The sequence below is a fragment of the Halichoeres trimaculatus genome, unplaced genomic scaffold (genome assembly GCF_033239565.1).
Source record: "Halichoeres trimaculatus isolate MK-OKI-2021-1 unplaced genomic scaffold, fHalTri1.1 fHalTri1_scaffold_14, whole genome shotgun sequence".
In the NCBI taxonomy this organism is placed as follows: Eukaryota; Metazoa; Chordata; class Actinopteri; order Labriformes; family Labridae; genus Halichoeres; species Halichoeres trimaculatus.
The window spans coordinates 30,042,679-30,070,265 of record NW_027437192.1 but is presented as its reverse complement, the minus strand read 5'-3'; the positions used below and the strand labels follow the sequence as shown (position 1 = coordinate 30,070,265).

The 27,587-nt window shown below is 41.1% G+C and overlaps 1 protein-coding gene across 1 annotated transcript in view; it reads left to right on the top strand.

Moving 5' to 3' along the window:
• fam135b (family with sequence similarity 135 member B) overlaps positions 1-26,578 on the top strand; it is an 80,893-nt gene extending 54,315 nt beyond the window's left edge. Inside the window, exons 8-20 of the mRNA XM_074686878.1 lie at positions 1,595-1,754; positions 2,449-2,498; positions 4,741-4,896; positions 8,249-8,322; positions 8,407-8,561; positions 8,636-10,586; positions 13,011-13,177; positions 16,061-16,152; positions 16,309-16,406; positions 17,318-17,469; positions 19,189-19,299; positions 19,885-19,998; positions 21,821-26,578. Of these exons, the coding sequence (XP_074542979.1) occupies positions 1,595-1,754; positions 2,449-2,498; positions 4,741-4,896; positions 8,249-8,322; positions 8,407-8,561; positions 8,636-10,586; positions 13,011-13,177; positions 16,061-16,152; positions 16,309-16,406; positions 17,318-17,469; positions 19,189-19,299; positions 19,885-19,998; positions 21,821-22,026 (3,486 nt within the window). The 3' untranslated portion in view covers positions 22,027-26,578. The remainder of the gene's footprint in view (positions 1-1,594; positions 1,755-2,448; positions 2,499-4,740; positions 4,897-8,248; positions 8,323-8,406; positions 8,562-8,635; positions 10,587-13,010; positions 13,178-16,060; positions 16,153-16,308; positions 16,407-17,317; positions 17,470-19,188; positions 19,300-19,884; positions 19,999-21,820) is intronic.
• The last annotated feature ends 1,009 nt before the right edge of the window (positions 26,579-27,587 follow it).

Genomic DNA, 27,587 nt, shown 5'->3' with positions numbered 1-27,587 from the left:
TCTATAACCTACATCCCTTAGGACCCTGGGGATACCACACTCTACACTGTAAACCTTAATGAGCCCCCGGTCGCCTCTTCTCCCCCTGGTTTTTACTCCACTTCTAGCTGAGCGCTTTAATAAGCTCTGCGTTTAGCCAGGCAGGGGGGGTTCGTTTGATCACAGTAATGAGTTCTGCTCACAAGCGCCACGTACAACATAGCTGCAGGTGACATCCACACACAACGCTGCTTTCACCTTTCTTCATTTAGAGCTTTCATACCTGCAGCTATGCTACGTTTACAACACGTCCAAGTGTAGCGTTGTTATATCTGACGAAGATGTATACAGCTCTGTTCGCCAGTTGTCGAAGCTGAGAGGAAAGCTCTGTTTGTTTTGAGCAAAATGAGACATGTTTTAGAAGATAACACAGAAATCAGTGTCCTTAGAGAAGCTCTTAGAGCAACAGCAGGCAGAGTAAACTGTAAAAGCTGCATCCAGACAGACACAGAAACAGAAACAGAAGTCCTCGTGTCAGGTGACTTATAACTCAGGAACAACCCAGAGAGAAACTATGCTTTCAGGATAATGACTGGTTTATTCTGAAAAATAGCTATTTTTCCCCCTGCCCTTCACTCACAAACTGATCCAGGCAGGCCTCAATAAAGCTGAAAAGAATTATGAAAGTAAACATACAGATGTTTCTTCCTGGTTCAGGTATACTGAGCTGCTTCAATTACAGAGTGCACACAGGTATGATGATAGGGCTGCAGCCTTCACTTGCTTGCGGCAAATTACAGTACATCCCCAGATCCTCGTGCATTACGTGCCTTTGAAAGCCCCAGTGGCGCTGCCAAAACATCCCGCCATAGGAAGAAGCCGGTGGGTCGCAGACAGTTTAAGGTCAGAGACCAGCTGATGAGGACAGGCACAGGGATCCTTCACACCATCGCCACGGCTGATGATTTGGTAGATGACTGTTAGCTCCTAAAGGAAATAAATCAGAGACATGATCATAGAATCAAGGCTTTGGTGATTTGTGGCTGTGTGAGCTTTGAACACATTGGTGCATTTGATTTTTCACTTGCATAGCTGGAGAGCCATCTACTGGAAATATGTCCCATATCACAGCCAACACTCCAAAGCTGGAGACATATTCTTTCCTTTTCTTTTATAAAAGTTACATCCTCAGCATCCTGCTGCTTGTTACCTTACTTTGCGTGGATGTTTCTTTATTTTTATACTTCCTCTGTGAACTTCTCTGACTTTCTCTGTACTCATCATGCCCTTGAGAAAACTTTGATGCCTTGGATTCTGTGTCAACTTCCCACGCTTGTGAACTTTTACAGGTCATAACAAAGTTGGTTACATCCTCCTGATGCCACATGCATGTATTGATCTGCTTTTACAGCTCTCGGCACACTGTGTTTAGGGGCCATTTGTTTTTTTGTTTTTTTTTACTTCCTTTTTGATCTGACCAGCCAACACAACTGCTGCAGTGGCAGCTATAAAGTTCAAGGATGTGGACGCGTCCGTTATTAAGGAAGGCCGTTATCAGAGAGGTGACTGCTGACCTACAAAGAGACTGACATTTCCTGTGTCTTCCTCTCTGCAGGGGAGCTTTTATGTGCCCAGTGAAAACTGCCTGCAGAGAGCTCACACGTGGCACCGAAGACTCTGTCGCCTCCTGCTGGTGGCTTACAGAGGCCTGCACACCTACTATACTGCACTGATGAAGGAGATCCCACAGCTCCAGCAGACGCCGCTGGACTCAGGTGAATGCACACAGATCCCAGGATGACGTTTGATCTTTAATACTTTATTCTAAAGATTACAGAGTTTCATGTCTACATTCATGTCCAAAGGAAAATTTAAAAACACCAATGGAAGGATTAAAATTGTATTTTGAAATTAAAAAATATATGCATAATAAAATGGTATATTTTTGAGGTATTAATGGTACTAAACTGAACTTTATATTACAAAAAATAAATGATTTGCAACATTTTTGAGTTTGAGAAATGTTTTGGTGGTGTTACTCTAAATGTCAGATCAATTGAAAGTCAGATGTATAACCTTCGCATTTGTAGTGATAGTGATAAAAGCTTCCTCCACGTTCATTGATGCTATCTGAAACCAGAGATGGGGGACAAAAACATTACTTCAGTAGGCTGATTGTTTCACTATGTTTGCTCATCAGAAGGAAGTATGGCCCACAGCTGATCAGTAAAAAAACCCTGGCTGAATTTTATTATAGTGTCTTTCTCTTCAACGTGTAATAATTCATTATTTTCACTCATCTCTTAAGCTTTAGTAGAATAAGATCAAAGGTGACACACTTCAGGGTTTTTTTTTTTTAATAAGTTGTGGTTTTAAGATTTAACTTTGCTATGATGATGTTTTATCACCGTGTTCACAGACTTATGTTGAATCCCATGCACTCAGCTTTGTTTCCTCTTTTCTCCACAGAGGTGCCACCCGTAGAGGAAACTCTAAACACACTCACGATTGAGTTACAGGTATGAACATCCATCAGACTACAACCACATATCAATTATATTTTAAGACTACATTTCAAAATTTTAAAGGATAAGTTCGGTTCATACAGCTTTTACATTGTTTATAGAATGAAGTTGAACAAAATACTCACCCAGAAGGTTTTCCTGATCCAAGCAGTGCTTCGGGATATATTTAGATCCAAAATCGTGCAGCGGACGTCCGTATAATGGGATCCATGGGAAAACGCTGTGTGGCTGTACTGAACTCTGAACTCACAAAGACTTTGTTTATGTTTGCCCCTCAAAGAAAGGAGTCAGCTCTCCAGAAAGTACCGCGCATGCGCAGTACTCTCCGGAGAGCCGACAGCACATGCGCAGTACTTTCTGACTGCAAATGAATATCGGCTTCAAATATTGGTTATCTGCCTCCTTGCCTACCGATAATCAGTACCAGTAGCCACGTATACATGGACCCAAATATTCCGCTTTCATTCGGTTTATTTGCTCAAACGGAAATAATTTAACCTGTGTATACACCTCATTCTGAAAGAAAAGTGCCAATCCGAATGGACATTTAATGGTTTCACAGGGGTGGAATATTCCTTTCCCTAAACAGATTGAGGTATCATGTATTCACTCAAACAGAAAGTTGTCAGGGTGTGTTCTTTCAGCGCATGCTCAGATATGACGTAAGACACAACTAGAGACGTTCCTCAACTTTAAAAATGGCAGCGTGCAGTCAGCACTAGACTGCTGCAGGAAGTTTGTTTTTGATCCAAACTTTGAAAGAAATGAACATAATTTCAAGACTGGACGGACGACAAACTCGTAATACGGAGTATCGAAACACCGTGATAAACAAACTGTCGTCCTCCAGCTTTGATAAATCTCGTGATGTTTACATTTTTCTGCACATGCCCAATTGACTATTCTGTTTGATTACAGCGGCGCATGTAGACCAGAGATTGGAATATTCCTTTCCATGTATACTATTGTTTTCGAAAAAGTCATTTGAAAAGATTCCATTTGGAAAGACGGAAAACTCCTCATGTAACGGTGGCTAGTATCAGCCCCAAAAAATCCATATTGGTCTATCTCTAGTAGATGAGCCCTGGTAGGACATAACCAACATTACACATTACAGACACGTCTCAGAGCACTGGGTTGTGACAGACACTAAACAGAAAGTCTGCTCACTTTCTGGACACTAAACTAATATTTCTCAAATCGTTTCAGACCAAGGACCACCAAGTTAAATAGCCCCAAAACAGAAGCTAAGATAGCAAACTGATGTAAATGTTACAACTCAATGATTTTATGTTTATCGTCCCTGTCTTAAGCCACTGATACATAAAGATTTGGCCGGTCGGTTTGTTTATGTTTATGTTAGTCCAAGCAAAGTAGTCATTTTTTTTAAAGTTCCATAAAATTTTTTTACTCATGGTTGTGGCAGAGCACCAGGGGGCACTAGTTTCTCAATTTGAGAAACACTGTCTCAAACTGTCTTGCTCATTTTTTGATAACTAAACTACAAACTGAGTTAACAAAGTTGGATTGTCCTCATGTTTCAAACAATAGCTCTGTGTAACTACACGTAAAAACATGACCTCATCCCTTTGCATCCTGGGAAAAGTTGTCTTGAACAAAGGAAAACAGTGTTAAAAAGAAGATCTGCTCCTCAAAACAAACACACACCTGAGCAATAGTCATGTCTTCATGACACTGGGTGACAATGCTCATGGGTAATGGAGTCTTTATCCTGGAATACCTTAACCAGTTGTGGCCACAGGCATCACTGCAGTTGATTGCTGGGTAGATTGTCTTCACAGAACCTATAACGAATGATTAGGATGAGAATAAATTCCCCCTGACATTGATTCGCTTATTTATTGCCTCTATAACTGCATCGTTATCATCTGTGAGTCTTATTTATCAGTTTGAGTTGATTATAATCTCATCATGAATGTCACTAAAGAGTAACATACAATGACTTCACAAAGATGAATGAATAAAGTTAATGAAATGTAAATGTGTCAGTAGGTTTAGTGTTCAGGCTCATATTAGCAGCCTGACTCAGTGACTGATGAGCTCCTCACGCTGAGCCAAAGACAGGCCAGGCTGACTGCAGACAGGTATAAAAATGTTGGCAGGAAAACCGAGAACCCTGTTATAGAATGACGCACAAGGTATTTTGGGACGATGAGTTCGTTCTGTTTGATATTGAAAAAGTTTTTTTTTTTTTTTTTTTGTCTGACCCCTTCAGCTGCAGGACAGCCATGAAAAAGTAGGAGAGCAGATCAGCAGGGACGTGAGCCAACTCTGCTCCCAGCTGACTGCTCTGTGGAGCCGCTTCCTGGAGACCGCTGTGCTCAACCCCCACATCCTCTCCTACCTGGCCCAGGAGCACCACACGCTCAGGGTGAGAGACGGAGACACACACACTTCATCAAAGGCCTGCTCATACAATGCTGGCTGCTATCTGAAGTACAGCCCAGACAGTCTCTGTGTTAGAGGTGCATTAAAGAAAACTTGTGCTGAAATGTTTCAATGTAGTTATTTTCATCTCCAGCCCCAGGACCAGGAAACTGAAGCACCTTCAGAACAATGGAAAGTTTCATAACCAGTGTGTTTTAGTTCTGAACACTGCACTTTGAGGCATGTTGTTACTAACTTTTAAAATCATCTGTAATAAAATTTTCTAGCATGATGCTGAAATAAATTCTTTGGGCATATGAGTCAATGAAAGAAAAACTTTACCTAAAGGTATTATCCATTATAAATTTTCTGTAATTGTTAGTTCCCATTAAAATTATACCCTTTAAATTCAAATTAATGACACCTTAAATTAGCTAATAATAATAATAATAATAAAAAGTTTAAGTTTGCAATTTTCTTTTTTTTGGAACAAAAAACAATGTAGGGCATCATTTTAGCAACAAGATCTTAGAAGTTATATTGGGGCATTTTTGCTTGTGTGTAAGCCAGATGCTGGTAGCTGCAATAGCTACATAAATAGCATGATCCCATAGCAGTGTAACATAGTGTATCCCGCTAATTAATCCAAGGAAGAATACAAATGCAGCACAGTAGACAAAGAGCAATGATGGACGATGGCAGTACGTCTGAAGGTCGACTGGAGACTCAAACATGGCAGGGTCATGTGTTGTTCTCAATTAGCACTGTTGCACAGGAAGTGATGATTCTTTCGACCAATCAACGGACTGTGGTGTTTCTAGCATCTTCTGAAGTTGGATATCTGGCACCCCAATGGAAGGGTACCAAAAAATAGGATGTTACAGGTCGGTAATTTGGGGATCTGTCAAAGGAAATGCCACAAAATGTGTGCGGTACCGAGACAAACTGAACTGAACTGCTAGGTGAAAACATACCTTTTGAAAAATGAGGATTTAAAGAATTGGTTGTCTGCTTTTTTAGGGTAAATCCGGTCCCTCTGGTGCTCCTGTAGTACCTTTACGTATTTAAAGCTCAAACATCCTTATTTTTCTCTCACTACTTCAGCCTCTGTCTGAAACTCTTTATTTTTCGCGAGGAGAGGCGCTCATTTGATTGGTGAAAAGAGCGCTCGGCTGTGTCAAACCCACTCATGGCTTTTCTCCTCCCTCTCTGCCATTTGCGCGGAGGGAGGCGTGGAAGCGCAACTCTGCGCCTTCAGTGCGCCTCTCTTGGCACTGCAGGAAACTTGCAAAGTGCGCCGGTCACGCCCTGTCCACGCTGCGAAGGCCAGCGCAGGGCAGGTGTGCCTGCACTTACGCCTGGTCTACGAAATTAGAGCCCACAGCGTACATGTTACAACTCACTGATTTTCTTTTCATCGTCCCTGTCTTGAGCCACTGACACATAAAGATTTGTTTGTCCTGTATGTTAGTCCAAGCAAAGTACTCTTTTTTTTAAAGTTCCATAAAGTTTTTTTACTCATGGTTGTGGCAGAGCACCAGGGGGCGCTGATACCACAATATAAGAAACACTGTCTCCGACTGTCTTGCTCATTTTTTGATGACTAATCACAAACTGAGTTAACAAAGTTGGATTGTCCTTACATGTCAAACAATAGCTCTGTGTAACTACACATAAAAACATGACCTCATCCCTTTGAATCCTGGGAAAGGTTTTCTTGAACAAAGAAAAACAGTGTTAAAAAGAAGATCTGCTCCCCAAAATAAACGCACGCCTTAGCAATAGTCACGTCTTCATGACACTGGGTGATGATGCTCATGGGAAACAGAGTCTTTATCCTGGAATACCTAAACCAGTTGTGGCCACAGGCCACAGAAACGGACTCCCACCGAAAAAATCTGATATCTGTCTGCATTCACGCTTTATTTAGGGAATTTTCAGTGCGTTACTTTCACACAAAAACACCGCTAAATAAGGCTCTAGTTCTCACCGTGTCGTTAAACGGTGCTACTTCCACTGCAGAGGCACAGCTGACTACGAGGCGCTAGCTACTTAGTGTATCAGTCAGCGCGCGGCGTGCCTGATATTAACAAACGCAGGTAGTCTTCCAGGACAAATTATGCAATAACAAGCAAGGATGACCTGCTGTTCACTTTGAATAAAGCGTAAATGTGGACTGATATCAGATTTTTTCGGTGGGAGTCCGTTTATTTGTGTTTTTGGTCAAGTAAATATGGCCCCGTCTGAGTGCAGAGGAAACCGGCAGAGGAGCAGGGAGGGGGTGTTTGGTGCTCTGGGCTTCTGCTGCACAAAAACACTGCTGTAGGGGTAATTTCTGCCCTAAACCTTATGATAGGACCCAACTTGTTCCATCCCAGAGTATCACTGGCTGATAAAGAGTCTACAATAATTTTGATATTTTAGATAGGCCTTTATGTATTCTGCAAGTCAAGTCAAGTTTATTTATATAGCACATTTAATACAACCAAGTCTTGAACCAAGTGCCTTACATAATAAAAGATTAAACACAAATAAAAATGCATTATATTTCTTAAAATAAAATTAAATACCAGTTACAAATAAAACTCTAAAATTACAAGTAAAATCATTTAATTGTTATAGGATAAAACAATCAACAAGAATGAAAAGCAAGGGAGAAGAGATGGGTTTTCAGCAGTGGTTTAAATTGTAGGCTGAAGATAGATCACAGGGTTCAAAGCATGAGAAAAAAAAGTAGCGGGTTGTAGTCCAGAAATTACGGTAATCGGTTTGTAGAAAATACACAGCTGGTAATAAAAATATTTTTAAGCATGCTGCAATAATTGGTAAAACTCTAATTAAGAGGAACTTTTTTCAGATGAGCTGAAGAGGGGTCTTTCTAATAAGGATCCTTTCTGAGGCTCAGCAGCTTAAACCCTTCTGAGCGCGTTAGTAAACCCTCTGCTGTGATTTCTATGTAATCAGCGGGCTGTTGAATACAAACATGTGCTTCACTGTGAAGTGGCTCTCAAGCCTCTCTTATGCTGCGCTGCTTCTTCTTCGTTGTCTAAAAATAATAACTATGTTTGCTTTACTATCAGATTAGCCTGAGGTGATACTGGGATGCTTCCACCCACAACCACAGCCAGGATTTCAATTAGTATTTATTCTGTGATCATCACTGGGTAAAAACAGAGCAGGAATAGTGTTCCTGGTGATCCTGTCACAGCAGCAGACTTTTAACAATGAAGCATCAGGAAGGAAGAAAGCTTCTGGATGACAGGGTAGAGCAGGGGTTTGATCTCTAAGGGTACAAAGCTTCCTATGAGAATGAGACTGGGGTCACCCAAAGGTAACATTTGTGTGTCTGCTTCCAGGTCAGGAGGTTTTCAGAGGCCTACTTTTTCTCCGAGCACCCCAAAGAGATATCTCTGACTTTTCAAGAGGAGCTGTAAGTGATGACAACCAGAAAACAATCACCTGATCTCAGCATTAGAGGGCAGTGTTTCACTGTTACACAATCCTTCTCATCCAGAATTAACAGACATGGCCAGATAGCTGCAGAAGTGCGGAGCTCAGACTACCTGACCAAGATGCCTCCTTTACCTGTTGAGTGCCTGGACATCGATGGAGACTGGAACAGCCTGCCCATCATCTTTGAGGACAGATACGTGGAGTCTCCTCAAACAGGTAATTTCTGACACCTTCACACTGATTTCTGCTCTCGAGGTTGATTGATAACAAGTGTTCTTTGCTTTTTTTAGAAAGGGTATCACATGTGCCAACAGCTGACCGGCAGAATGACTCAGACCGTGCCATCTCTCCAGCTGAGGTGATCTTTGAAAGCCGCCACGGATCCAGATCACCAACAATACCTGCGGATCCTTTGGACAGCGATGACTGCATGGACCTGCCCACATACGTCTCACTCATAGGGGAGCAAAGCAAGACCAGTCGCGTTAACCGTCGCTCTGTTCCTGCTGTGGAAAGTGTTGAACCCAGCGTAGAAAACTTGAAGAAACCGCAAGAGAAACAAGGGAAGCTTGACGAGAGCTGTAATCCAGGCCTGAGGTTCGCTGAAGTTAAGCCTTCTGATGTGGATCCTTCCAGAGGGGAAGAAGTGCTGGTTCACTCCTCAACCCATAATCCTCTCTGCGACTCCAGTAACATCAGTGATGAGCGGCTGACTCACGGTTTGACGGGCAGCACCGCCACAGCTTGCGATGCCACGGACAACAGCAATGAGAACAACGAAGAGGAGTCAGATATCGCCATGCCGTTAAACCGCTCCATGGATGATGACACTGAGGACGCTCCTGTCGTCAGCCTTCCCACTGCCTATGCACATTCAGCTGTGTCTCCTTTTCCTGGGGACCACAGGAAAGAGATGCCTCACCGCGGAGGCCTGGTCAGCTCCAAGATCATGAAACGCTCGTCGTCGGTTATTTCTGACTCAGGTATAGAGAGTGAGCCCAGCTCGGTGGCTTGGCCCCTGGAGGTGGCGCTACGAGGCCGACCTCCGTTAGACTTCTCCAGCGAGCGGGAGATACCAAAGCAAATTGTGTGTCGCAATCCGGTCCACCGCAGCTCTCTGGAGGGCCTGAGGCTGGAGAGCAATGGGAGCATCCCGAGTGGAGGGATACAGGCCTCACTCACCTCCATCAGCTCCCTGCCATATGAGGAGGACCAGCAGCTGAGGCAGCTCAGCAAACTCACCAAGTCAGTGTCTGCCCCACAGATCAGTAGCCCCGAGGACACCGAGGGGGATCATGTGTTGATGAACACGGAAGCAGATTCTAACTTGGTTCAACACCAGGATTCATTCCAGATCACCCGCTCTTCTTTGAACGGCAATCTAGACTTAGAGCAACCAGAACCACACCTTCTAGACCCAAGTTCAACATCGCACCATGAACATCTACTTAAGGAAAATGTCAGCCCTGAAATCTCAGACTCTCAGTACCTTTCAGAGATCGACAGCACCAAGTCAGCGCTAAGTGGCACGTCTGAAGTCCTGCTTTTACAAGAGTCTGTTGAAAGCCCTTGTGTGAAGGAAAGCTCTATTATTGGCAGCCAGGGGGAGAAAATGAACCATCAAACACACATGAGTGGAGCAGGCGCCTCAGTGGAGGATGTGCACGTGGTGGAAACGGAAACAGCTCCCTGCAGCAGTGAAAACACACCACGTGTGCATGAAAGTGCAACAGATCAGAGAGTGAACTCTGGAGATGGGTGCCAAAGTTTCCCTCAGACCACTTTGCTCAGTGGTGAAGACCAGGAGTGTCTTTATCCCTCTTTAGAGTCATTAGGACTCCAACACGCCCCAGCAGACTTCTCTGCTTCCACCACACAGAGGCCGAGTGACCTCACAGGGCTGAAAGCCAATGAAATAACACCACCTGCTGATCTCAGTGGGTCATCAGCCAGTGACAGAGAGCCTTTGGAGTGCCAGACTAAGCCCTCCAAGATCCCCAACTCAGGGCTGGCTTTTGTGAATAAGAAGATGGTGGAGGTGGTGAACATGTCAGTGTCTTGTGCCCCGACATGTCTCCCATTTTCCTCGGTCCTTAGAGACTCTCCATCCATCAGTGGGATGTCCACTCGGCAGACTACCTCACCTATTACCCATCAGCCCCTGGGCTCTTTTGGTATCATCTCCTCGTCATCACTCAGTCCCCTGAACATGGATGATGAGACCAATGAGCGGATGTTGAAGTGAGTTTTTCTTAAGGCTGAATGCATGAATTGTATCTGAAATGTGTCTTTTTTAAAACCAATTCCACAAGAAAAGCTGCAGAAAAACACTTTAGTTTGACAGGCCCAATGCTATCATATCCCTTTCTGTATAGACAACCACTGGCTTTACATCACAAACAGAGCCAAGACTTTGAACTGCAGCCCACATTAGCTCCCTAGCTAATGTCTCCTTTTTTTAGCAACAAGCACAGACACATGTCTTAAGTTGTACATTAGCTTGCTGAACAAGCTACTGCTCAAATATCTGCCAGGGAGGAGTGCTGATGTTGGCAGCTGAGACCAGACAGCAAAAAAAAGCTTGTCAGCGATAGCTCCACAAACTCCAAACAGTTTAAATTTAGCTGCAAATGTCATAAATTTGTCACTTTAGTTTAAAGCTCCATAAACTAGATTTAATCTTTGAGCAGATTGTGTCCAAAAGAACAACATGCCCATCTTCAGGGCTTCCAGGGTTAAGCGGGAGGCCCTTTTTTAAAGCATCCTCTAAATCTGATTTAATTTTCTTACTGGCTCATGGTGAATTTTCTGAATCAGGGGTCTGCGAGCTTTATCTTCAAAGGAGCAATTTTCCTCTGCTCACTTGGACTAAAATCTTTCCAGAGCCACAAAAACTACTTTACCTTCCTAATTAAGGTAATACAGTGTCCTATTAAAATCTAGTGAATAATTATCGAACAAGAAGTTGTTTTTTTTCAATCTATGCAATACTATTTGTGAAGTGATAGTTTGTTCCTTTCAATATAAAAGAAATAAAAAAAAAATCAGAAATAAATTGAAATTTCAAAAGAAATTGTTACTTGAAAAAAACTGCAATCAATCTTTAAAAAATGTAAACAATCTTCAAAGATTTGAAATCAAAAAAAGGAATTTCAAGAAAATTTGCAAAAAAAGTAAAAAAAAAAAAAAAACTTTTAAAAAATTCAAGAAAATTTGAACTTAGAAAAAAAAACTCACGATAAATTCAAAAAAGGAGGTTTTGAAAAATAAAAATTCAGAAAAAAATCAAAAAATTTCAAAAATTCCAAAAGAATGTACAATTTTGAGCCGCTAAAAAATTAAAATTTAAAAAAGCAAAATTTTGCAAAAATATTCACATTAAATAAATTTGCAACAATTTCAAAACTTTGAAAGAATACTTGAGTTTGATGGCACATTTTGATAGCTTAACTCATCATTTTTTGTCATTTGCTCATGTCTTGCCACCTTTCAAGCATGTTTGCGACAGATGGCGCTTTAGCAGTTAAATAAATTGAAATCTGTATTTTCTTCCAGATTTTTCTTTTTGTAGTTGTAGTTATCTTACCAGGGCTGTGAAACTTGAAGTTAGTCACAGGTGCATGGAAAGTTGGTGGGCTGTTGATGTTGTATAGGGGAAGTAGAGCCGTGGCAGGCTTTATTGACAAATGGGATGAAGATTTAGTTCAATTAAATGTTAAATCATTATTCTTTTTAGTTTCAATGTAGAGAAGACATTTTTTAAAATAAATATTTGAATAATATTTTAAAAAGCTACAAGAAGCCACTGCAAATGAGTCAAAGAGCCACAAGAGGCTTCAGGGCCGCAGGTCCCAGACTCCTCTTATACATCTTTGCAGTTTGTTCAGGACTTTTTTTAAGCATTGACATTTTGTTCAGACAGGTGGAATAATACCTGACTTGGGTAGGAGTGAATAATACGTCACAAATATTCAAGCTCTCTTCCAAGGAAAAACTTTCTTGGAGTGAGATTATAATCCACAAAAACTACAGAGAAGAGGGCCAAAACCATGAGGATTTATGGGTGTTTGGAGACGACGGATGGCATCTGGTGCAGTAGCTGGCAGTTACTCACGCTTGGAAAGCTGAGCATATCAAAATGAAGTGAGGGCAAATTTCAAGGGAGGAAGTCAAGATGAGGTGAAATGCCTCCTGGGTGTATTAAATCACATCAAAGAGTGCAGAAAAATCCATCATGATTAGCTGCGAGTACAGGAATTGGAATCGGATTTGTTTTGACTCCTGTACTGCCAAGATCTGCAACCTGGCTGCATGACAGGGTAATAAAACTTCGATGATGGACTTGTACATCTGTGGACTTTTGTTTCTAAGCCTTAACAGCAAAACTAATAACAGAGAATTAAAGACAGCCCCCCCTTTCCTCCATTTATTTCTACCAATGGGAGCGATTTATCTTTGGCAGAAGCACTTTTGCTGTTACAAACTTTCTGCTGAAATTAAATCTTTTCAATCAGCATTTTGCCTCTGAGTGAGTGTGTGTGTGTGTGTGCACAAGCTCAAGACTGCACATAATGCTTATCTTTGCACATTCACTTAGTTTACTGCCTATATGCAGAACATAATGTCTTGTTGTTTTGTTTCCAAATGTCACTTCCCTTTCTCCAGTTTCTACAAAGCCAAAGAGGATCTGTTCAGAGAGTTGAGCTTTCAGGCCAGCCTGTACAGTGACCTTCCTCTCCTGGCGTCCGACCTGCCCTACTTTCCCCCCGAGGAGGACGATGAGGAGTTTGAGGATGGCATACACCTTGTAGTTTGTGTTCACGGGCTTGATGGTGAGTAAAAAGACAGCTTCCTCATTTAATCAGAGTTAGAGGGGGAACAGGGTTAGTGTCACACTTTTCACTCTGTGTGAATCGCTCATCATCAATAATCATTCCTACATTAAACTGAAGCTCAGGGTGTTTTCTTGAAGTATGTATTCATCTAATTTTTTAACTCATTGTAACAAAGAGGTCTTTAACCATCAATAGCCCCGTTTCCATCAAGCGGTCTGGTTTGGACCAGTACAGTTTGGTACGGTTCGGATCAGTAAAGCCTGATCCTGTTTGTGTTTCCACAGCCAACTGTGCCCTTCTTGGTAGGCGGCATGTAAACTAGAAGCTGATAGTGGGGTCAGTTACGTAACAGCGTGATGCCAGAGCAGCACGTCACAGTGTACCCCAATAATAAATCCAATGAAGAAAAACGTGACACAGTTTTGTTTCGACCGCAGTTTTGTGATGAAGTCAACCAGAGATTTCAAAATGACAGTTATGTGTTGCTCTGTATTACCACTGTAGTATGGGAAGTGATGATTCTTACGACCAATCAATAGACTGCAGTGTTTCTAGCTCCCTCTTCTGGGGTCAGAACATTATGTCTGGTACCCCAACAGAAGGGTACCAAAAAGGGGGCGGAACAGGGTCAGAAATTTGGGGACCTGTCCCGGTTTCAGTCAAAGGAAATGTTACAAAATGCTTACCGTATCTAGACGAACTAAACTGAACCACTTGGTGGAAATGGAGCTATTGCAAGAACCAATCCTATCATGGGGAGGATTGTTACACACTGTGGGGTTGATTTCACAGTGCTGTTTTAAAGGTAAAAACCTTTTTGACTCGTTGACTGCCAGCCATTTTCTGCACATCTAGAACAATCTTTCAAGACCCAGATAATACTGTTTTACATGACCATGTAAACAAGTGGACTCTCTTTTTATATATCTCCTGATTTTGATTAAAAATAATCATACTTCTTAAGATTGCACTTGTCAATATCCTTTGAAGCTCTCCACGATCCCCATCATCTTTTCTCCTGATGGGGCCGCTCTTTCTCTCCGAACTACCATGACACATTCTCAGTTGGAGCGTGAGCTGCCTGAACTTTTCTGACTTGCAGCATCTCTTTATGCCTCTGTCATCTCTCATCTTCTCCTCATATCCATGCTGAGCTCTCATCCAAAGAGCGCACCACTCTCACCCACAGTAGTTTACGAGCAGGATTTTGATTGACAAGCTCCACCAGACCCTGCCTCTCCCCACTGAAAAACATAGTTTACTTCTATAGATGCAGTTAACAGTTGCAATCGAATTGACGTCTATAGACTTCAATGGCAGCCAATGACTCAAAAAGGTTTAATTACATTGACTTGAACTTAATGTGTTTTAACACACAAAATGAGTGAGGAACATGAACTGGAAACACATCTGTAGCCCAGCCTACTGTATTTAACATATACATATATATATATGTGACGACCAACCCCAAATACAATTTCTTGCTAGCAACAAGGCTAACAATAATGTAACAACTAGTAAGCCAATAAAAAACAATCTTAACTATAGCTTTTCCTTCACACTGTTTAAGGATAACAGTTGTTTTGTTATAAACTCATTGTGTAAAAGCCACAATGAAAAGAACGGAGGAGCTGAATATTTAATATTCAACCTTAAAAAACAAAAAGTCCTTTCACCTCAAGTTCAGCTGTCTGACTCCAAATAAAACTAAGGCCCTGTTTCCAGCGAGCGTTCCAGTATGGATCAGTACAGTTTGGTACAGGTTGGTTTGGTAAAGCCTGTTAACAGTCAGCCATGCCCCTCTTGGTAGGTGAAGTGTAAGCAGGATGCCGATAGCCAGTAGCCGCGTGACACAGTGTACCCCACTATGAAATCCAATGAAGAAGACACAGCACAGTTGTGTTCCGTGACGCCATTTTTCAAACAAAAAGAAAGTTATCTTCATTAAGTCAACTGGAGATTTAAACATGGAAGGGGTATATGTTGTTCTTAATTACTGCTGGCACACAGGAAGTGATGATCTTTTCGACCAGTCAGAGGACTGCACTGTTCTAAGGTCCACCTTCTGGGATTGAAATGAAATGAAAAATAATGAAATGAAAAATACTTTATTTATCCCAAAGGGAAATTCAGGATGGAATTGGATGGATTTTCCTTGCACCCCAACAGTTCTCTATTGTCCACAGGAGTGGAAAATTGACAACTTGGAGACCTGTCCTGGTTTTAGTCCAAAAAACACCACAAAATTTGTGCCGTGCCAAAATGAACCAAATTGAACCACTTGGGTGGAGCTTATGTAGATGAGTTCTGATCCCAATTCAGTGAATTTCCTTATCAAAATTCGAGAGACAGTGACCTCTGGTTGCAAAATATAATGAGTGGGACAACCAACCCTTGTGACAACTAACCCCAATCTTCCTTATAGTTCCGAACTGCTAGGTGTCTATTGGATTGTTCGACTGCTTTAAACACAAATATGTAATCAGTCAATCACATGGCAGCGACTCAATGTATTTAGGCATTTAGACGTGGGGAATGTTTCTTATATGAGGAAGTATAAGAACCTTTTTCTTTGACACAAAAAGAAAAATACTGTTTCATTATGCAATTTATCCACTCAATAAGAGATGTTCATAAGGCCTAAGTGCAGTCAAACCTGACTTCCTCAGCCACTGTGTTAGCAATGTGTGGATTTTTTTCCCTGAAGTATCTGTCAAACAACCTGCATCAGTCAGAGTCTTAACCTAATATATTTTAACTCTTTCATAGTTTTTTGGTCTGTTTGCTTATATAATGAAATAGCTTGCAGTCTTTTCTTCAAACTACCTGTTTGTATCACAATCCCACCGTCTCAATCTTCACTGTCTGCTTTGCCTTCAGGAAACAGCGCAGACCTCCGCCTGGTGAAAACCTTCATTGAGCTCGGCCTGCCAGGATCCAGGCTGGACTTCCTCATGTCTGAGAGAAACCAGGTACATTTGCGTTTTTGCAGATGACAGTGATTGGGGATCCTGCTGATAAAACATGTGCACAATGTGTATCCCTTTTTTCCCCTCACACAAGCTGCAGAGCAATTTGTAGAGCTGTGCTGACAGCTGTGCTTTTCTTTGCTGTGTCTCCCCCTGCAGATTGACACGTTTGCAGATTTCGACACCATGACGGACAGGTTGTTGGATGAGATCATTCAGCATATCCAACTGTACAATCTCACTATTGGCAGGATAAGGTTAGTTTACTCAGATATCATTCTGTGAAATGTTGCTAACACTGACAGATTGATTTTGATTGATTATTTGAGGTGAAGTCAAATCAGAAGCGGCCTTGAGAGCAGCACTGTCTTCGGTCAGTAGATGGCAGCAGAGGCTACACATAAACGCAGAGCCTTCACTTATGAGAGCCAGTGTTTTATGAGAATATATAGACTGAAAACAAATATATGGCATAAATGGATGAACAGCTCTTATCATACAGTGCCAAAAAGTGTCTGACTTTCACATGATAGACTGTGCTCCTCTTTACAGCATTGTGTGCCGAGCTCTGTTGAAATTAAGCTATTCATCTTCCTGCTTAATTGCCCTCAATGTGCCAATTTATTTTTTTGTAAGAGTTTCCACCCAAGTTTGTTAACTTTCTTTCCCGTTCTCTAGAGAGTAAGTATCAAAGACAAAAGCAATGGAGTGCCACAACAGCATCTGGTTCTTTCCACATTACTTCTATATTTAGTCTGTGAGGAGACAGATGAGAAGGAGCAGACATGGCAACCAGGGATTTTGGGGTAGAGCTGTAACAGAGCAGTAATTAAACCAAGTGACAGACATAGCTTCATGAATCTAAAATTCCCCACGACTGCTGGGAGGATGCTTGGTATTGCGTGGTGTGTCCTCTGTTAGCACCATTAAGACATCAGCGACTTAGAGAGAGTTTAATGTGGTTATAAGTTTTCTGCAATCACGACTACAGCAGCTAAAATCTCCAAATAGCCTCAGTTAGAAGCATGTCCGCTCACATAGGAGCTAAAATAAGATGTTGCACAGTGTCCTGTTCTGTGGGTCAGCAGCGTTGGAGGCGCTGTGTTTCCTGCCACCCACTCAACTTGCCAGTTTTTCTCTCTGAAAGTTGTTTGTCTTCGGCCGACAGCTTCATCGGCCACTCTCTGGGGAACATCATCATCCGCTCTGTGCTGACGAGGCCCCGCTTCCGCTGCTATCTGCCCAAACTGCACACTTTCCTCTCGCTGTCGGGCCCACACTTGGGAACGCTGTACAACAACAGCACACTGGTCAGCACAGGTGAGGTCACAGACACGCGGCACCGTGCTGTATCGACAAGCTGCATATTGCAGCATCAGACTGTCTTTAATCTAAGAATATCACCCATAAGGCCTCGGTGCTGGGTGTCTCTAAAGCACACTGTAAAAAGTGATTTTTTACTGTTTTTTTTAATAATATATTATTTTTAGTCAGGATGACAAAAGATTGCTGAAGTTGTGATAACACATTATTATAAGTTGGCATCATCCCAACTACTCAATATGCTTCAACTTAAAAATATATGTCCACATAAATTCTTTTTTTGTTGTGACTGTGTTTTGTCAAACCACGAGTGAGGAGGAAACACAGTGGATATAAGACCCTGCTGTGCATTGATACGTAACACTGTGGGAGGACACAGGCTGTCTGTGCTCCACTGCACGGACCAGGCATCTGTGCTCCACAAGGCATGGGCCCATGCTCTCAGTCATTTTTACAATGTACTTACAGTGCCCTCTGTGCAACATCTCAAAGAACAGCAGGGTCCTCTATTCACTGCACTGCAAAAAACTGAAATTTTGTCAATTTTTTTTGTCTTATTTCCAGTTGAAAATGTCGTTTTAGACTTAATGTGAGCCACATTTACCTGACCAGTCCAGAAAAATGTCTTATTTTATGTTGTTTAAAGACAAAATGGGGTCTGAATTGCTTGTAACAAGTTAAAAAAAATCTGCAAATGGAACAAGAGAAAAGTCCCTTGTATTAAAACATTATACTAGTTTTAAGCTAATTTTAAGCTAATTTTTCTTGTTCCATTGACAGATTTTTTTTAAAATTTGTTACTAGCAATTCAGACTCTGTTTTTATAAATAACTTGAAAAAGGACATTTTCTGGACTGATAAGTTAAATGTGGCTCATATCAAGTGTAAAAGCACAATTTCTACTTAAAGATGCTGTGAGGAGGACCTGTTTGAATTGCACTCCCTCGCCACCTTGTGGACTGGAGTCTACACACAATGATGTAAATTTCTTTAAGCAAGGGTTTTTTTTGGAATTAAATGGAGATCGGATCGAAACAAATCTTCTTTGTTCAACACAACTTTTTACTAGTGAAGGCTAAGTAGCCTTTAGCTCGTGCTCTACCTTTCTCCTGCTCTTCTGTCCTTTTTCTGTCTGACAGTTAGGCTCCAGTGTCCACCATCACTACATAATTAATCGCAGAAATCTTTTTCAGCAGAGAAAAACAGAGATCTCTCTTCTCTCTACTAAACTTTGTCAGCTGGCCCGGTGTTGTCATAGAGACCTAGACGTGCCATAAATCAATCCTGTCCTGCTCGACCCGATCGGGAAGCTAAGAAGTAGCTTTTTTAAATAGCCTGTAACCAGTAATATTGGCACTAATAATCTAATTTTAAAGTGTGGATTAAGATCAGGTATATATCTAGAAAGGAGAAGTTTTCAAGATCACTTTCAAACCCCTCACTGCCCCCTTAAAAGAGGAAAAAAACACTTGATTTCAGTTTTTTGCAGTGTGTGGTCCCTCCTCACTCAAAACACCATCACAACAAAAATTACTTGGCTGTAAAAACTTGATGAATTAAATTCAAATTGTTTGATAATTCATGTTGAATTAATTTAACTCATTCAAAACAACTAGATGACTTAAGTGAGTAGTTGAATCAAAAAGTTATTTTTTTACAGTGCCTGGGTCTGATTGGCTAAATGTTTTTATATATCGATGTGTGTGTGTTGCTTAGGTCTGTGGTTAATGCAAAAGCTGAAGAAATCGGGATCCCTACTGCAGCTCACCTTCAGAGATCACGTCGATCCACGGAAAACATTCCTCTATCTCCTGAGCCAGAAACCAGGTACCGACCCAAAGCGGATGGATTCAAAAACAAAGACTCTTTATTGACTCGCTTTCTTTACAGAGTTTTCCTTGAAAGATAGGCTATTCAAATATTCATGAAAATGTTGTCATCTTGTCTCTTTCGTCAAATTTCTGTGTGTGTGTGTCAGCTCGCTAGCTCTCAAACTGCGAGCGAGCCCTGGCAGCGAGCTGAGAGAGGCCTGTGAGAGGCCTCCCCACTGTGTGAGTGGAACAAAGCAGTCGTTTGTCACACAGGCTTGGAGAAGATAAGCCTGAAAACACTTTTTACCCCTCCAGCCCTGTGGCAGGCTGACAAAATGATCCAAACCCTGTCATTGGGAACCCACCAGTGCACTCTCTTAAAAGCACACTGACAGGAGACTTGAGAAAATATGCTGTTTTATCGTTTCAAGCCTGTCATTGTACTTTGTGATTGTACTTTGCGTTTTACAACCAATTCACTCTGTTCGTCTGTCTTCCTCTCTCTGCTTCTCTTTCATTCACACACTCACACACACACTCACCACACACACACACACTCTCCCTCACGTCTTGTTTATGCGTTTATCTTGTGTCCTTTTAGGGCTCCAGTTCTTCAAGAACGTGGTGCTGGTGGCGTCTCCACAGGACCGTTATGTTCCTTTCCACTCTGCCAGAATTGAGATGTGCAAAACTGCTCTTAAAGACAGGACCACAGGTCAGACGAGTATTTGATGGATTTGTTCATTTTTTTTCAATAACTGAAAAAAACAAGTCTACCTTTTCTTAAAAACATCAGGTATTGTGTGGAGGGAAAGAGGTTTTTACTTTCTGTTCTCTGATTTTGGCTTTATTTCATTTCTTGTCTTCACTTCGAATCTGATTTTGTTATTTAACATTTGAAAATTCAAAACTTAAAGCAGAGATATGTTTTCCTTTTCTCTAAATGTTGTTAAATCTGCCACCATTTAACATGGGACCCGGTTTAATACCATCTTGAAATCCATCATACTTGTTTTTACTTAGTATCGTTAGTTTTAGTAAAGATCATTCAGAGTTTTTGTCCTGACGAGAACTTTTACCAACAGGTTTTATTTTTATTTGTTTTACTTTTGTTATTATTATATTTACTTTATTTGTATTCAGAGGGCACAAATACATAGCATTTATATGTAACCCTAAAAAAAATAAAATCAAATTAAACTTTTAGGTTCTAACCCAAGCATTATAAAAAAGAAAAAAAAAAGAAAAAAAGTTAAGGTAGATTTCTATTAAATTGCTTGTAGAGATTAAGTTAAAATGTCATAAATACGTTTAAAGAAGAGTCTATCTTTCGGTATGAAAAAAGGGGGAATATAACTTTTTTTAATCTAATATGATTAAACATAGGATTGAGGCCACATTAAAAAAAATAATAATAATAATTTAGGAGATAAATCTCTTAAATTTGTGAGAATGGAGCAACACAGCGAGGTAGACTGCCAGCTACAGATGTATTTTCCTCAGTGCTGGGGAACTTTGCATTGGCCTCTGTGCAGAGCCAGCTCTTCAAATGAAACGTCTGCAAATTGCAACACTGAAAAAAATATGATACAGAAATATTCAATAACTTTACCCAGGAGAAGTGAAGCAACATCAACATCAGCATCAACATCATGTTATACACAAGTGATCTAATGTTTTTTTCATACTGCGTTTCTTAGATCTTCTGATAGCCTGTAGCTATAGACTATGATAATAAGTTTACTCTAATAAATTAGTGACTTAATTCTTGTAAATTCATGAGATTAATCTTGTAAATTTACTTTTTTGACATGTAAATTTTTAACTTTTTTGACCTCCATTGTAAAAACATGACACCTTTGAAACAAACTGGTTCAATATGATGTGATACTAAGCCCTATGATATAAGGCCATACTATACAAAACAAAGTGATACAATCAGTAAGATACAAGCCCGTAGGAAATCATACCGTATAATAGATACCAGTAATTATTGAAGCTGTGTCCCAGGAATTCCATAGCTAGATCATTTAAAACCAGTTGTAAAGGAGTGCTATACAATGCAAAAGCATATTAAGAAACTGGGAAAACCATCTTTTTTTTTTTCAATAGTCCTGCCCAGTTTAGCTTTGAGACATGAGGTCAGTTCTGATATGATTGTGACATTTTTATCACTGCATGGTTTGCAACAATAGCCTTGTGGGGATCCTGCACTTAAAGATCTGTGAGCATCATATTGACCCTGATGTTCTGAATCCAGGTGGATCAAGTGGAATAAAACCGCCTGATAATGAAAGGATTGAAATTACCCAAACTGCACTCTGATTGTGAACTCTCATTGGGCAGATCTATTTGCTGTATTGATGCAAGAAAAGTTTCTTTCTCTGTTTGTTTCGTTGATTTCAACACATTTCCAACGTGCTGTGGAGCTTGTTTTATTTCAGTGTTTGTCAGATGTTGTTAATTCGTAGACAATACATGAACACGACACAACAGACTATACCTGAGCTTTGTTTCTTTTCTTTGCTTTCCTGAAGGTCCGGTTTACACTGAGATGATCAACAACCTCCTGCAGCCGCTTGTGGAGGCTAAAGAGTGCCGACTGATCCGACAGAATGTTTTCCACGCTCTACCCAACACGGCCAACACCCTGATCGGACGTGCTGCCCACATCGCAGTCCTGGATTCAGAGCTGTTCTTAGAGAAGTTCTTCTTAGTGGCAGGGCTTAACTACTTTAAATAACGGTGCTATGACTGCAGGCGAATGGACTGAACCTGATGCTGAGGATAAGGTCTTAACCCTCGCTTTGTACAGAGTATTTATTGTATAGAACCCTGGTTTCCAAGAGGCAGGACCTGTATATCCATCTGTTAGGATTGTTAGCAGCTGTTATTTAAAGATCAGTGTTTGTGACTGTTTGAAACGCTGACTCAGAAGTCTGAGTTTCATGTGTAGCCATGCAAAACAGAACATCTGATATCTGTCACGGGATTGATTTTGGATGTTTTATTTTTGGCCTTATGAATAACCTCTCAGCCAGAACACTAACAGATGCTTATTGTGATCGAAGCATTTACCTTCTTTCCCTTTAGAGCTGGTTTAGGGCCCCCAGTGGAGTCTTCTTCTGGGGTCACACCAACAAGAGTCCTTAGAGGCACGGCAATAGATGCTCAGCATTTATCCCCTGGATTGTACATGAAGTAGTTTTGTTGTACGAAACATAGACGTTCCTTTATACAGAAACGATGTTTGAGATATTTATTTTTTATCTGCCTGTGTGTCTACAGTGTCAGTCCGGTCTTAATGTGAACATTTGTGTGATGTTATCATGAAGTCTATCAAATGAAAAGTGTCTATAAGGCATAAAACAGAGGCAGTTAGCCCACGCAGCATATGATCCGTATATCCAAGTACACCGTGAGATCTGTCATATATATATACTAATGTTTAACTTCACGTCAGTTTTAGCAAACTCATTAAACCTTGGTTAAAGGCTTTGTGAGGATTTTATAACTGATCTCTAAAGAGTCTCATGATTAAATTGAGTGTCAGAGCCAAGTTGGTGATCTCTAAAGGCTATAACCTATAAAAAAAAGGCAGATAACGTGCACATTTTTGCCACCAAAGACAGCAGTTTATCATTATTCAGCCAGCTCAGGGGGAGAATTAGTGTTTTGCAAATAAGAAAGGCACTTAAGTGTGCATTTTGGCTCCCAAGAGTGCAATTCAGTGCATATTTTGGCTCCAAAAAGGGCACTTTAGCACCCTTTTGACTCCAAAAACGCACTATGGGGCTTGTTTTGCCTTCAAATTCACGCTTAAAAGCAGTTTTGGCTACAAAAAGGGGAATTAGGGGCTCTTTTTGGAGGGTACTAAAGTGTGGTTTTGACTCCAAAAATGCTCTTGAATGCAGTTTTGGGTCCAAATAGGGCACTTTGGGGCTTGTTTTGTAGCCAAAGAGGGCCATTTAGTGCAGCTTTGGCTCCAAACAGGCCATTTTGGGACATGTTTTGCCTCCAAAAACGCACTTTAGCTTATTTCCAGCTCCAAAAAGGGCACTTTTGGGCTTGTTTTGGAGCCAAAGAGGACACTATAGCTCGGTTTTGGCTCCAAAAAGGGCACTTTGGGGGCCTTTTTTGGCTCCAAGAAAGCTTTTAGCGAGAGTTTTGGATCCAAAGTGGGCAAATTGAGTCCTGGTTTTCAGCATATTTTGGATCTAAAGAGGACATTTAAGAAATTTTTTTGATCCTGGGTGGGCACTTTGGGGCCACTTTTGGCTGAGAAAAGGGCCACTTTGGTACTTGTTTTGGATCCAAAAATGCACTTGAACGCAGTTTTGGGTCGAAATAGGGCACTTTGGGGCTTGTTTTGGAGTCAAAGAGGGCCATTTAGTGCATTTGTGGCTCCAAAAAGGGCACTTAGGGACTTGTTTTGGATCCAAAAATGCACTATAGTTTATTTTTGGCTCCAAAAAGGGCACTTTGGGGTTTGTTTTGGAGCCAGAGAGAACACTTTAAGTCTGTTTTGGCTCCAAAAAGGTCATTTTGGGGGGCTTTTTTGGCTCCAAAGACGCTTTTAGTGAGTGTTTTGGATTCTAAGTGGGCAATTTGGGGCCTGGTTTTGAGGGCACTTCAGCATATTTTGGCTCTAAAGAGGACTTTTAAGCAATTTTTTGGATCTTGAGTGGGCACTTTGGGGCCACTTTTAGCTGAGAAAAAGGCCACTTTGGGACTTGTTTTGGCTCCAACGTGGGCTTCTTAGCAAGAGTTTTGGATCCCAAGTTGGCACACCATTGCCTATGGCTCTGTACCAGCATGTCAGTCTGCCCCCCTTCTGGATTCTAAACTATGCTATACACTGAGTTACAAAGTTTCATTGTTGTCCTCTTTACCTTGTTGCTTTGCATCCTGGGAAAAGTGGTGTTAAAAAGAAGATTTGCTTTGTTTCCTGAAAAAAAACACTACTCATTCCAGCCACAGGTATCACTTCAACCAGCGCCAAACAGTCCTCACAGAGCCTTTTACCACCACAGAACAGCCGCTTTTTCACTCAGAATCACCACATTTGGCATTTAAAAAATTCAATATGATGAGAAAACTTGATTTAATCACGTGGTCTGATGGCTATAACTTTCTAAACGATCTCAATGAGGGTGGATGTCATACAGCACTTTAAAATTCATCATTTTCTGGATGCTGTCGATCAGGGTGCCATTTCCTTTTACACATAGACTCACTGCCAACACTCATCTTCATGCACTCATTTTCATTTCCATTTCCTGTACAGCGAGTTCGACATGATGCATGATGTTAGCAGGGAAGCACCACCGTAGCAGTCGCTTCTCCTGAACCCTCACGAGGCCATACTTTGATCATGCCATCAGCAGCGTCACATAAATGTTTGATGTTTTCTTTTTTTCACCTTTTTTCGTGTCACATTTAAATGTGATATCATTTCCCAGCGTGCATGTGAGGACGGTTTCCCCATCACTGAGCTGTCCATCAAATGCTGTTTACATTCTGACTCTGAAGAACTGTTATCATAGTGTTGCCACTGACTTCTCATATCCCGCGGTGGATGTGCATCTGCTGCGTATGTAGTTATGTACATAGAAAGAGCTATATCTAACCTTTGCACTGGTTTGATGGCAAGTGCACTTTACTGAGAACCTTGAATCAACCTCCACTGGCTTTAAAAAGTCCAAACAGCTGTTTTCTTTCCCTATTGTTTATCTTTTATTCTCGTGTTCCTTTGAGCTTGTTCACCCACTGTTTCTTTGGATCTGAAGGTTGTATCCTGCACTTGTTGTGAAACCGTCTGCTCGGCTGTCCATCTCTGCATTGTATTGTCGTCACTTTGTACAAAAGAGGGCATCACAAAGTGCTCCTTTTTCCCTCCTGTGAAGCTGTTCTCGTAAGCAGAGCGTCACCATGATTGACTCTAATCAAATGGGCTCCTTCAGGACGCCAGAGATGGCTCTCAAAAAGCCGCTAAGCAAAGCTGTGTAAGCAATCTGCTGGAGCCGCCATGCATCATGCATCATTTCTCAAACCTCCCCATCCTCCCCTCCCTGACAACACACACACACACACACACACAAACACATGCTGCTCAGCTTTAGCTTGTTTGCGTGTAGGGCCGTGTGTGTTTACCCAAAGGGGTCAGTGGGAATCGATGGAGGGGAAAAGTGTTTGAGGTATTGAGATTGGCCTTTTCAAGGACAAATCTAGGTTTGAAATTGTTTCATGAGATGGATCGCAGCTGTGCAAAGGTTTCACTCAAAGGCACCAAACGAGATCTGAGTTGTATTTGCACCGCACTGAAACCCATTCTGTAACCTGTTTGTGTTTTATGAGTAAATGTGTCTGTACATGTATGCTGCTGGAATAACTGAGAGTGAATTCAGAGGTGATCCATAAATCCAATAGATCCTTGCAAGTGCTGTCAACCTTCAAAACTAGCTGACTTGAACCTTTTTGTATTTGATTGCCCTTTACTGAGAGTCTTGCTCATGTGTGCGTGTGTGTGGTGTGTGAGAGGAGGTGTATGTTCCTTGTCTGCTCATTGCTGAAACATTCATCTTGTGTTTGACCTGAATGTAAAAACGTTTGACTCCACTGTGATGAACATGTATTTATTTCCTTTTGCTGAATGTAAAACATGTAAAGTACGATTAATACTTCATCTGTGCCAATACTACTATGATATTTTTATATGTCGCTCACTGTACTCTATGTATTCCTTAGTAGCTTGTGTCCTATGTAAAAATATAAATACAAATATATAGAGAGAGCATAGAATTATTATAACAGAGAAGATGTTACAATAAAACTGTTCCTTTTCCAGAAATGTGTTCTTCCTGTGCGTTTGTTGAAGGAGATAGAAAGTAAGGGATGAACAAACTCTGTCCTTAAATTGGTTTCACATTTAAACCAGGCCTAACTAAACACAGGCACAGCATGGTGTAACCAGTGTTTCCAAGTCTGTTTATTATAAGCGACTTTAAGGTTGTTTTTCAGTAAGATTGCTTGCAAATCTCATCACTGGCAGCTTGATTCCTACTTATTTGGGCTTGCTGTTGGGTCCGTGTGATCCCAGCCTGGTTCTCTCCCAGCTCCCAGTTTGGTCTCTTCCAGGACCCATCCACACCTCCTGTTTCCTGCTTTCTACGCCCACACTCACATGGCTGATACCCACTTTTCCACCAGTGGTTGTTCAATGCTAGTGGTAATGTTTAATTAGTTCTAATCGCATTCTTCCAGTTTGCTTTTCCATCAGCAAGGAGCCAAGTTGGAGCCATGTCATTGTGTCACCATAAAACATCATTTGGCAGATAAAAATGAAAATTTTTCATTTTTGCACTGTACACTTTCTTACTTTTGTTTTCTTGATTGCTGCTGTGACTCCTGAATTTCCCCTCAGGGACAAATAAAGTATTTTCTATTAAACTATTTTCTATTTTTATTCTATTCTAATGCATAAACAAGGGACAGAAATGACATCCTGTCATATAAATTCTGCTCCATTTCAAGTTTTCAATTAGGGAACAACAAAATAACAGAATACTCGCTTGGTAGCTTTCCTTTTTAAGAATGGCTGTTTTTCACAACTGATTGTTGGTCACTGTAACACCACACCTGACCCCTGATATAGTCGGTAGCAAAGAGTTGGTGCTTGCTAAGCACCAGTTTTGAGTAGCTGAAGCCAGTGGAAACACAAGCCTGGAACAACATGAGCGCCAGCTTGGTTGGAAAGAGGTCTGTGAACCAGTGAGGATAAAGGGATTTTCGTTATTGTTTTAATTTAACTGAACTTAAATATTCTAGTTACTAATTTATTTCTTGAATTATTTTTACTGCACTGTGGCGCAACACTCTACACTCTAAATTGTCCACAGCTGTGAGTGTGTGTGTGAACGGTTGTCTGTCTCTGTGTGTCAGCCCTGTAATTGACTGGTGACCAGTCCAGGGTGTACCCCGCCTCTCACCCAATGACAGCTGGGATAGGCTCCAGCCACCCACGACCCTGAACAGGATAAGCGGCTCAGAAATAGATGAATGAATGAATGAATGAATGAATGAATTGTTTTTTCGAAACAGAAACATCATATGTTTTTATGTGGACTGATTATTGCCAATTTGCTGTTGATGATGAATAATTCATGTTTTCTTTTAATCAAAGTTTAAAAAATGAAGTCTTTCAAACCTTTCATGTTAACTTACTGCAAACAAGTGAAAGTTCATAATGACATTCTAACACAATAACCTTTGTCAGTTAAAGAGAGGGTATTCTGCTTTCCCATA